Raw genomic sequence first — 12,252 nt, forward strand, 5'->3', positions numbered from 1 at the left:
TTGGCCATGAAGTGGGCATTCGAGGAGTGGCGTCATTGGCTTGAAGGAGCCAAGCATCGCGTGGTGGTCTTGACAGATCACAAGAATTTGAGTTATCTTGAGTCTGCCAAACGGTTGAATCCGAGACAGGCTCGATGGTCGTTATTTTTCTCCCGTTTTGATTTTGTGGTTTCGTACCTTCCGGGCTCTAAGAATGTGAAGGCTGATGCCCTGTCAAGGAGTTTTGTGCCTGACTCTCCGAGTGTTCCTGAGCCGGCGGGTATTCTCAAAGAGGGGGTAATTTTGTCTGCCATCTCCCCTGATTTGCGGCGGGTGCTGCAAAAATGTCAGGCTTATAGACCTGACCGTTGCCCAGCGGAGAAACTGTTTGTCCCTGATAGATGGACTAGTAGAGTTATCTCTGAGATTCATTGTTCAGTGTCGGCTGGGCATCCTGGAATCTTTGGTACCAGAGATTTGGTGGCTAGATCCTTTTGGTGGCCGTCTTTGTCACGGGATGTGCGTTCTTTTGTGCAGTCCTGTGGGACTTGTGCTCGGGCTAAGCCCTGCTGTTCTCGTGCCAGTGGGTTGCTTTTGCCCTTGCCGGTCCCGAAGAGGCCCTGGACGCATATTTCTATGGATTTTATTTCGGATCTCTCCGTCTCTCAAAAGATGACAGTCATTTGGGTGGTTTGTGATCTCTTTTCTAAGATGGTCCATTTGGTACCCTTGTCTAAATTGCCTTCCTCCTCTGATTTGGTGCCATTATTTTAACAGCATGTGGTTCGTTTACATGGTATTCCGGAGAACATCGTCTCGGACAGAGGTTCCCAGTTTGTTTCGAGGTTTTGGCGGGCCTTTTGTGCTAGGATGGGCATTGATTTGTCTTTTTCCTCGGCTTTCCATCCTCAGACAAATGGCCAAACCGAACGAACTAATCAGACTTTGGAAACATATCTGAGATGCTTTGTTTCTGCTGATCAGGATGATTGGGTGTCCTTTTTGCCGTTGGCTGAGTTCGACCTTAATAATCGGGCCAGCTCGGTTACTTTGGTTTCGCCGTTTTTCTGCAATTCTGGTTTCCATCCTCGTTTCTCCTCAGGGCAGGTTGAGTCTTCGGACTGTCCTGGTGTAGATACTGTGGTGGATAGGTTGCAGCAGATTTGGACTCATGTGGTGGACAATTTGACATTGTCCCAGGAGAAGGCTCAACGTTTCGCTAACCACCGGCGCTGTGTGGGTCCCCGACTTCGTGTTGGGGATTTGGTTTGGTTGTCATCTCGTTATGTTCCTATGAAGGTTTCCTCTCCTAAGTTTAAGCCTCGTTTCATTGGTCCGTATAAGATTTCTGAGGTTATCAATCCTGTGTCATTTCGTTTGGCCCTTCCAGCTTCTTTTGCCATCCATAATGTGTTCCATAGGTCGTTGTTACGGAGATACGTGGCGCCTGTGGTTCCATCCGTTGATCCTCCTGCCCCGGTGTTGGTTGAGGGGGAGTTGGAGTATGTGGTGGAGAAGATTTTGGATTCTCGTATTTCGAGACAGAAACTCCAGTACCTGGTCAAGTGGAAGGGTTATGGTCAGGAAGATAATTCCTGGGTTTTTGCCTCTGATGTTCATGCTGCCGATCTGGTTCGTGCCTTTCATTTGGCTCATCCTGGTCGGCCGGGGGGCTCTGGTGAGGGTTCGGTGACCCCTCCTCAAGGGGGGGGTACTGTTGTGAATTCTGTTGTCAGGCTCCCTCCTGTGGTCATGAATGGTACTTCGGCTGGTTCTGTCCATGGACTTCCTCTGGTGGCTGTGGGTGTTTCTGAGATTCCTTCCACAGGTGACGAGGCTAAGTCGTTAGTGGGCTGCTCTATTTAACTCCACTTGGATCTTTGCCCCATGCCAGCTCTCGATGTTGTACTATTGGTCTAGTTCACTCCTGGATCGTTCTGGTTACCTGTTATTTCCAGCAGAAGCTAAGTTCCTCTTTGCTATTTTCTTGTTTGCTATTTTTTCTGTCCAGCTTGCTATTGTGAATATTGCCTTGCTTGCTGGAAGCTCTGGGACGCAGAGGGGCGCCTCCGCACCGTGAGTCGGTGCGGAAGGTTTTTTTTCCCTGCACTCTCTGCGTGGCTTTTTGTAGGTTTTTGTGCTGACCGCAAAGTTGCCTTTCCTATCCTCTGTCTGTTCAGTAAGTCGGGCCTCACTTTGCTAAATCTATTTAATCTCTGTGTTTGTGATTTCATCTTACTCACAGTCAATATATGTGGGGGCTGCCTTTTCCTTTGGGGAATTTCTCTGAGGCAAGGTAGGCTTTATTTTTCTATCTTTAGGGCTAGCTAGTTTCTTAGGCTGTGTCGAGTTGCATAGGGAGCGTTAGGAGCAATCCACGGCTATTTCTAGTGTGTGTGATAGGATTAGGGATTGCGGTCAGCAGAGTTTCCACTTCCCAGAGCTTGTCCTGTATTTTTGTAGCTATCAGGTCTTTTCGGGTGCTCTTGACCATCAGGTCCATTCTTGTCCTAACCACCAGGTCATAACAGGTCACCTGAGGAGCGAGGTTTCAAAGCAAGAAACAATTTACAATTATTTTTGAAATTCAGAAACTTAGATCTATCCTCAAAAAACAAATCAGGAATAGGAATCCTAGGCTCTAACATCGGATTCTGAACCACAAAATCTTGAATGTTTTGTACCCTTGCAGTGAGATTATCCATAAAAGAGGACAGACCTTGAATGTCCATATCTATACCTGTATCCTGAACCACCCAGAGGTAAAGGGGAAAAGAGAGACAAAACACACTGCAAAGAAAAAAAATGGTCTCAGAACTTCTCTTATCCCTCTATTGAGATGCATTAATACTTTTGGCCACCTGTACTGTTATGACCTGGTGGTTAGGACAATAATGGACCTGGTGGTTAAGAGCACACGGAATGACCTGATAGTTACTAATAATATAGGACGAGCTCTGAGACGTGGGAACTCTGCTGACCGCAATCCCTAATCCTATCACACACACTAGAAATAGCCGTGGATTGCTCCTAACGCTCCCTATGCAACTCGACACAGCCTAAGAAACTAGCTAGCCCTAAAGATAGAAAAATAAAGCCTACCTTGCCTCAGAGAAATTCCCCAAAGGAAAAGGCAGCCCCCCATATATAATGACTGTGAGTAAAGATGAAAATTACAAACACAGAGATGAAATAGATTTAGCAAAGTGAGGCCCGACTTACTGAACAGATAGAGGATAGGAAAGGTAACTTTGCGGTCAGCACAAAAAACTACAAAAAGACCACGCAGAGGGCGCAAAAAGACTCTCCGCACCGACTCACGGTGCGGAGGCGCTCCCTCTGCCTCCCAGAGCTTCCAGCAAGCAAGACAAAATCAAAATAGCAAGCTGGACAGAAAAATAGCAGACTAGAGAAAAACAAGCAGGAACTTAGCTTCTGCTGGGAAGACAGGTCACAAGAACTATCCAGGAGTGAACTAGACCAATACTGGAACATTGACAGGTGGCATGGAGCAATGATCTAAGTGGAGTTAAATAGAGCAGCCAGCTAACGAATTAACCTCGTCACCTGTGGAAGGAACCTCAGAAGCCGCAGCCCCACTCACAACCACCAGAGGAAGCCCATGGACAGAACCAGCCGAAGTACCATTCATGACCACAGGAGGGATCTTGACAACAGAATTCACAACAGAGGCCCCAAGATGGATTACAGGAAGTGGAGGTGGGTCTTCATCTCTCAACAGGAAGTTTAATGGATTTTAATATCTCTAGAGAAAATGTGGCATGTATGTATCTAGAGGAAATATGGAGATTATTTATTTCTCTAGAAGAAATGGGGTATGGTGTCTGTAGATGAATTGAAACGTTGTCTTTGCCTCTACAGGAAGTGGGGGTCTTAATATCTTTAGAAGAAGTGGTGGTGGATGAAGGTGTATCTTTGTGCCTCTACAGAAAGTGGAGGGGTGTACTTGTCTCTCTACAGGAAGTGGAAGTGTGTACTTATCTCTACAGGAAGTGGAGGTGTGTACTTGTCTCTCTACAGGAAGTGGAGGTGTGTACTTGTCTCTCTGCAGGAAGTGGAGGTGTGTACTTGTCTCTCTACAGGAAGTGGAGGTGTGTACTTGTCTCTATAGGAAGTGGAGGGGTGTACTTGTCTCTACAGGAAGTGGAGGTGTGTACTTGTCTCTACAGGAAGTGGAGGTGTGTACTTGTCTCTATAGGAAGTGGAGGGGTGTACTTTTCTCTATAGGAAGTGTAGTTGTGTTCTTGTTTATCTACAGGAAGTGGAGTTGTGTACTTGTTTATCTACGGGAAGTGAAGGTGTGTACTTGTTTATCTACAAGAAGTGGAGGTATATACTTGGAGCGCCCACTAGGGCCTAGAAGTACTCGGTATCATGTCCGGTGGTCATTAAAGAGGTAGTCACGGTGGCAGTGACCCAGTCCATGACCCTGGGCATCTAAGTTAATGGGAAGAACTTTAAAGGGGTTGTTTTGAATAAAGAATGTTCATGACGCTGGTCAGGGATGACCGACGCTGCTTAAAGGGGTCCTCTGGGGATGATGTTATTGCAGCAGGGATGGTATGGCAGTGTAGTGGCAAAGATGATAGATGGTGTGATGCCAGAAAGAATGAGAGGACACAAGGTTACAGTCTCTTTACCTTTTACTGATGGTATTCCGCCACAGTCCAGGGTACGGATCACAGATGATGGTGAGGTCCGGCCAGCCTGGAAGTGATTCGGAATCCCCTAGCCAGGTGGGGTTGGAAGCCTTCCTTACTGCGCTGTAGTGTGTGTCCCTTGCTGCCTGAGGCTTCACACAAGGTCCTCTCTCTCTCTCAAGGCAGGCAACTCCAGCCTTTTTACAGGTGTCTCTATGATGACTCCAGGCTCTATGTGTTGCTGTGCCTTCGGGGGTAATGGTGGCCAGGAGACTTGAAATCTCCTGCCCACCAAATTCCGCTGTGGGGCATACATTTAGCCCCACAACCTCGGAATTCTGCGCTTCAGCGTCGAGGGAGCTCAGTTGCAGCTGCCCTACAGCTCTTCACTTCTCCTTTGCCCCTTCCTCCTTACACAGTCTTCTACAGATTGCTCTGCCTCTCTCTTTCTGCTCTTTCCAGAAGCTGCAGAACCTCATGTATGCACAGCCCCAGCTTTCCTCAAGACTGCTCTGTCAGGAGCTGCAGAACCTCGTGTATGCATGGCTCCAGCTCTTCTCTAGACAGACTACTTATCTCCTCCTCCAGCCAGAATATATCTAAGGAAGCCACCATCAAACTGGATCAAAGCTCCCCCTTCTTACCTGGAGTCAGAACAGTGTTGTGTGTATGTGTCACCTGTTAAAGGGATCTTCCTGTCTTCCAGGCATGGCATCACCCTGCCCATGAGGAAGGCATTACCAATGTTACAACCAGCTTCATGGGGTGTTACATACTTGTCTTTCTACAGCAGTGTTCTCCAACTCCGGTCCTCAAGAGCCACCAACAGGTCATGTTTTCAGTATTTCCTTAGTATTACGCAGGTGATAATTGCATCACCTCCACAGGTAATAATTCCATCACCTGTGCAATACTAAGGAAATCCTGAAAACATGACCTGTTGGTGGCTCTTGAGGACTGGAGTTGGGGAACACTGCTCTACAGGAAGTGGAGGTGTGTACTTGTCTCTATAGGAAGTGGAGGTGTGTCTTTGCATATCTACAGGAAGTGGAGGCATGTACTTGTCTTAATAGGAAGTAGATGTGTGTATTTTACATCTCTACAGAAACTAGAGGTGTGTATTTACATCTCTACAGAAAATGGAGGTGTGCTTGTCTCTAAAGGAAGTGGAGGTGTGTACTTGTCTCTATAGGAAGTGGAGGTGTGTCTTTGCATATCTACAGGAAGTGGAGGCATGTACTTGTCTCAATAGGAAGTAGAGGTGTGTATTTTACATCTCTACAGAAACTAGAGGTGTGTCTTTACATCTCTACAGAAAATGGAGGTGTGCTTGTCTCTAAAGGAAGTGGAGGTGTGTACTTGTCTGTACAGCAAGTGAAGATGTGTACTTGTCTCTACAGGAAGTGGAGGTGAATTCTTGTCTCTATAGGAAGTGGAGGCGTGTCTTTGCATCTCTACAGGAAGAGAAAATGTGTACTTGTCTCTACAGGAAGTGGAGGTGTGTCCTTGTCTCTACAGGGAGTGGAGCTGTAAACTTGTCTCTGTACAGGAAGTGGAGGCCTGTATTTGTCTGCAGGAGGTAGAGATGTATACTTGTCTCTCTACATGAATTGGAGGCGTGTATTTGACTATCTACAGGAAGTAGAGGTGTATGCCTGTCTCTCTACAGGAAGTAGAGGTGTATGCCTGTCTCTCTACAGGAAGTGGAGGTGTATGCTTGTCTCTCTAGAGGAAGTCGAGGTGTATGCCTGTCTCTCTACAGGAAGTAGAGGTGTATACTTGTCTCTCTACAGGAAGTGTTTCTTTTCATCACCTCTGTTGAGGAGGTTGAGGTGTGTATTTGTATTTCTACAGGAAGTGGAAGAGAGTTTTTGTCTCTACAGTAAATGGCTGCATCTGTATCTCTCTACATGAAGTGAAGGTGTTTCTTCCTTTCTCTAAAGGAAGATGGAGGGGTCTTAGTCTTCGTTAATGAAGAGGAGGTGTGTCTATACAGGAAGTAGTCTTGCTACAGGAAGTGGAGCTGCATCTTTTTTTCTTTACAGGAAGTAGAGGTGTTTCTTTGTCTCACTAGAAGAAATTGAGGTGGATTTTTGTCCCTCAACAGGAAGTGAAGGTTTTTGCTTGTTTCTCCACGGGCAGTGGAGATGTTTCTTTGTCTATCTAGAGGAAGTGGCGGAAGGTTTTTATCTCTATAGAAGAAATGGAGGCAGATCTATGTCTTTATGATTCTGCTGTAATGTCTACCAAATTGTATACAGATATAACAGTGACAGTAATTTTTCCTCTCACGGATGGCAAGGCTTTGGACTATGGCTCATATTTAAATACCATTGAATAGAAACCACCCACTCGAATTGTAAGATATAGATGAGAATTACATTTACATCAGTTAGATATATTAGACTGGAAGTTGCAGCTGCTGGGTAAAGCATCCCGTGGTTGGGTGTCCTGATGGTGATGGGTGGTGTCCATCATGCAATACCGTATCAAAGAGAATCCATGGCCTAGTCCTCTTCAGCCAGCCCAGATGTGAAAGAGACAGAGGTGCTTGTGCTGCTGATGTTGCGCCAAATAATCTAACTGGCCATATGAATCAAGGTTCCTTTTTGTTTGTTTTTATTTGCGATCTTTATTTTTACATATTTTTGCAATCCTATTTTATTTCACTTTTATGTATCAATAAAGATGTAGCTATTGTTGTTGAATCTTTTCATGTTGTGGCATAGGCCCAAAGTTCATTGTTTTCCATCTGTCAGCTACTCAAAAATAAAAGATGTTCAACCTTTACTAGAAATTATGGATGAATTGTCTTAGGATGGATTTGGGCCGGTGTGACCCACGGCATGGCACTACAAATTTTCATTTTGTTTACCTCGCTTTGGGAAAAGTTATTAACTTCAAAGGCCACACTCATACTGCGAGCTGTGCCAAGAAAATATCCAGCCAAAGGTTTTGCTTGCTCTTGAATCAACTTCAAATTCTGTAAGTGATTATAGTATTTAATTATCCCACCTCAGAATAAAAATCTGGTGACATGACTCCCTAGGGTCCATAATGTCAGATGGCCCAAGGAGGGCCACGATTACACCATATTTCCAAGATCAGACCTTATCTCATCTCATAACCTTGACCATTCCATTGTCTTGCAGATCTCCTCTCCAAGCTTCCCATCTGTAAATCTGGACTAAATATCTCCCAACCATCTGGATTTTATAATGAAGACATTTGGACATCCTTAGTGTGCCAGGGACATCATTTTCCCCGTCCTTCGGGTGCCCTTAACTGTCTTAAGGGGAAAGACATCCATATGTTTGGGGACTCAACCCTGCGGCAGTGGTTTGAGTACTTGGAGAAGTTCATACCTAGTAAGAACTAAATATTTGTTATTATTATTATTATTATTTATTATTATAGCGCCATTTATTCCATGGCGCTTTACATGTGAGGAGGGGTATACATAATAAAACAAGTACAAAAATCTTGAACAATACAAGTCACAACTGGTACAGGAGGAGAGAGGACCCTGCCCGCGAGGGCTCACAATCTACAAGGGATGGGTGAGGATACAGTAGGTGAGGGCAGAGCTGGTCATGCAGCGGTTTGGTCGATCGGTGGTTACTGCAGGTTGTAGGCTTGTCGGAAGAGGTGGGTCTTCAGGTTCTTTTTGAAGGTTTCGATGGTAGGTGAGAGTCTGATATGTTGTGGTAGAGAGTTCCAGAGTAGGGGGGATGCACGAGAGAAATCTTGTATGCGATTGTGGGAAGAGGAGATAAGAGGGGAGTAGAGAAGGAGGTCTTGTGAGGATCGGAGGTTGCGTGCAGGAAAATACCGGGAGACGAGGTCACAGATGAGTGGATGGCTTTGTATGTCATGGTTAGGCTTTTGTACTGGAGTCTCCGGGTGATGGGGAGCCAGTGAAGGGATTGACAGAGGGGAGAGGCCGGGGAATAGCGGGGGGACAGGTGGATTAGTCTGGCAGCAGAGTTTAGAATAGATTGGAGGGATGCGAGAGTGTTAGAGGGGAGGCCACAGAGCAGGAGGTTACAGTAGTCGAGGCGGGAGATGATGAGGGCATGGACTAGGGTTTTTGCAGATTCTTGGTTTAGGAATGTACGGATCCGTGAAATATTTTTGAGTTGGAGGCGGCAGGAAGTGGAAAGGGTTTGGATATGTGGTTTGAAGGAGAGATCAGTGTCAAGGATTACCCCAAGACAGCAGGCTTGTGGCACTGGGGAGAGTGGGCAGCAGTTTACTGTAATGGATAGGTTCGTTGGGGAGGTCGTGTGAGATGGGGGAAAGATGATGAATTCTGTTTTGTCCATGTTAAGATTTATGTTATGATTTATGTTAAGATTTAACATCACGTTGATCTTCTTAAGGCTTGGACTTAAATACATAATCAGTAGTGGGCTTACTTCCATGACCTCCATCAATGAGGAAAACAAAGACCAAGTAACCCTTAGCTGAGTACCACAATCTCTACCCGGAAGAATGACAACCATTTGACCGTACCTGGTACTGCAGTTAGGCTTATTCAAATTATTGGGTTTTATCATGGCTGAGCTGCTGTACCAGACACAGTTACAATTGTATGAATCTTGCTGTCTTACATTCACCACTTTTTATTACAGTCCCATTGATTTTATTCGGAACGCAACATGGCTCAGGAATGTCCTAGCCATAGTGGCTGGTAAATTCTAGCGATAAGGGGGTTTCCGCTCATGGAGTCCATTGATACTACTACAGTGGAAACAAGTCAGGTTTGAAGTGAATCTTCAGAAGAAGATATTGGACAAGTAGCATGAGAGGAACATATATCATGAGTATAATTTCTAGATGAATCCATAGTACAGTGACCAGCAGACTGGAAAGAACTTCACAATTGACCACTGTTCCCAAACTCAAATCCTCTATTCTCATCCATGTTAATGTTCTCTCAATATGCTGTTAGAGCAGGGACGTATCTGGAGAGTGGAATAGGAGGACATCGACCCAAGAGCAGAGGGCAGCCGATACCATCCACTTCTGTCATGAGGTGAGATGAGCATCAGGGGGCAGGTTAAAGATTCTCTGATGGGGCGACACTGTAGCAAAGCAGTCAAGAGTAGTGATGGGCAAACCTGAGCAGTAAAGTTCGGGGTCCGTAGCAAACACCTACTGTTCGAGCATGAACCCCCAACACAGACTTCTCCAGGAAGTTCGTGTTACTGTTTGGGTTCGGTACCCCGAACATCGGGTGTGTCCTTCGCTGTCTTCTTTATTACAGCGTGAGAAAAACTGGCAGCTCTGATCAGCTGTAAGACTATTACCGCTGATCAGAATGCCAGCATCTGTCACCGGTGGTAAAAAGTTTACCTCCAGTCACAGAGGCGTCGGCTGATGGGAGTACTACTTCCATCAGCCTACACATGCTGTCGCTAACAACAACGACAACAGGTGCAGCTGATGGGAGTATTAATCAGCTTGCGCCTGCGCTATAAATAAATAAAAACAGAAAGACCCCCACATCTTTTTTTTAAATTTGATAACTTGCATGGCAAAACTGATAGCTACTGTTTTCACCTTCCTGACCAGGCCATTTTTTTCAATTCTGATCATTGTCCGTTTATGTGGTAATAACTGTGGAACACTTCAATGGATCCTAGTGATTCTGAGACTGTTTTTTCGTGACGTATTGTACTTCATGATAGTAGTAAAATTTGTTCAATACCACTTGTTTTTATTTGTAAAACTATCGGAAATTTGTCAAAAATGTTGAACATTTCGCAATTTTCAAGCTTTTGACTTCTATGCCCTTACACATAAATTATGTCACACAAAATGGTTAGTAAGGATCATTTACCACATGTTTACATATCTACTTTCCATAAGCATAATTTTGGAACCTTTTTTGGGTTAGGAAGTTAGAGGAGTGAAAAGTTGATCGGAAATTTCAAATTTTTCCAACAAAATTTAGAAAACCATTTTCTAGGGACCACATCACATCTGAATTGACTTTGAGGGGCCTATATGACAGAAAATGGGAATGTTTTGGGAATGGTTAACCAACACTGCACATAGATCATTTCAGTTGTTTTTACCTCGAGAAAAAGAGTGTAAACAAAACCACAAAGCTCAAAAATGTTTTATTTTCTCTGTAGGCCTCAAGAGGATAGACCTGCATGTCAACTACCAGTCAGGACCTCTGATAGCTGTAGAAACCAATGCAGGTCTGGTCATGCGATGGAAAGCTCATGGACTGCCCTTGAGGACTACCAAGACCATGATGTCTGACCTACACTATGAAGCGGCAGACTTGGCTGGGATCGGTGGAGGACCCCACACTGTGATTGTGCTCACCCTATGGGCTCACTTTACCACCTACCCTGTGAGGGTTTATCTAGAACGTCTGGAGAAAGTCCAGCAGGCGGTCTCTTCTCTGCTGTTCAGAAGCCCGGAGACGACAGTAATCATCAAGTCGGCCAATACTGGTTATAAGTCAATATACGGCAGTGACTGGTTGTCTCTTCAGCTGGACATTTTACTGAGGGCCGCCTTCAAGGGAATGAGGGTGATAATCCTGGATGTCTGGGACATGACATCCTGCCATTATCTTCCTGACGACATCCATCCAGGACCCCCAGTCATCAAGAACGCGGTGGACCTTATGTTGTCCCACATATGTCCACATTGATGAAAAAAATAACTTTTTTATTTTTCTGGTTGTTGCAGTGCTGATAACAAATGTGTGTTAATTAATTTATGTCCTTATATTTAATACAGTTTATTTATTTTTTTAAAAAGTAATACAAATTTTTGTCAGGGTTTTTACTATTTATTTTACTTATTTTATATTTTTTTCACCTATAATGTAATTAGCCTATATTTACGAAGGGGTAGCCCAAAAAAGCAAACCATCATGGGACTTCAAGTTTGATTTCACTTGCCGTGCTTTTCTTTGGTCTGGGCTATGATGCTTCTTCCACTGGCTGGTCTGCTGTTTTGTTTCTGGATCATAGTCGTAACACCAAGATTCATCCCCGCTGATGACTTTCGACAAAAATCAGTTCAGTTTGTCCCTGTTCTTTCAAATCCTGACACACTGTGAGACGGTTCTCCCTCTACTCATTAAACAGGAAACAGAATTAGATGTTGGCGCGTTGTTCCTCAAAGTTTGCCATCGCAAAATTGCCAAGAGCGTTGGGAGGAGGTTAAGAAAACAATCAGTCTGTCGGCTGGGATGGTTTCTCAGGTACGCTACTTGGCCAACTGAACATGGAGAGAGTCTAGTAAGCATACCAAGCAGGATAGGGTAGTACACCCTCGTATACATGGCTATCCCTCCAAAACAGATAATATGGTTAGTCACCATAGAGGTGTTCCAATGCGCCCTGGACTGTCTGCCCATATTAGAAGATGCCCTGTTGCACAATCGGAAGGTACCCTCCCTAAGTCTCTCTCCTGAATACCATTTACATCAAAAACCTCAATAACTTTTTAGGTATTAATTTAGTAACTATATGGATATTATATTTGAAGCTTTTCACGTGGGGAGATTGGCTGAGAGTACAAGGTTGTTTATGAGTTGGCCACCCAAAAACAAGGATGTTGAGTCAATAAGTCTTATCGG

The 12,252-nt window shown here is 44.8% G+C and overlaps 1 protein-coding gene across 2 annotated transcripts in view; it reads left to right on the forward strand.

Moving 5' to 3' along the window:
- The window catches only part of LOC138677319 (NXPE family member 3-like), a 167,004-nt gene extending 155,173 nt beyond the window's left edge, over nt 1–11,831 (forward strand). The window contains exons 5-6 of one of the 2 annotated variants that reach the window (XM_069767364.1): nt 7,793–8,008; nt 10,784–11,831. In XM_069767364.1, the coding sequence (XP_069623465.1) occupies nt 7,793–8,008; nt 10,784–11,316 (749 nt within the window). In that variant the 3' untranslated portion in view covers nt 11,317–11,831. The remainder of the gene's footprint in view (nt 1–7,792; nt 8,009–10,783) is intronic. The other variant, XM_069767365.1, reaches the window with a different exon arrangement.
- Nucleotides 11,832–12,252: the final 421 nt, after the last annotated feature.

The sequence above is a fragment of the Ranitomeya imitator genome, chromosome 4 (genome assembly GCF_032444005.1).
Source record: "Ranitomeya imitator isolate aRanImi1 chromosome 4, aRanImi1.pri, whole genome shotgun sequence".
Lineage (NCBI taxonomy): Eukaryota > Metazoa > Chordata > Amphibia > Anura > Dendrobatidae > Ranitomeya > Ranitomeya imitator.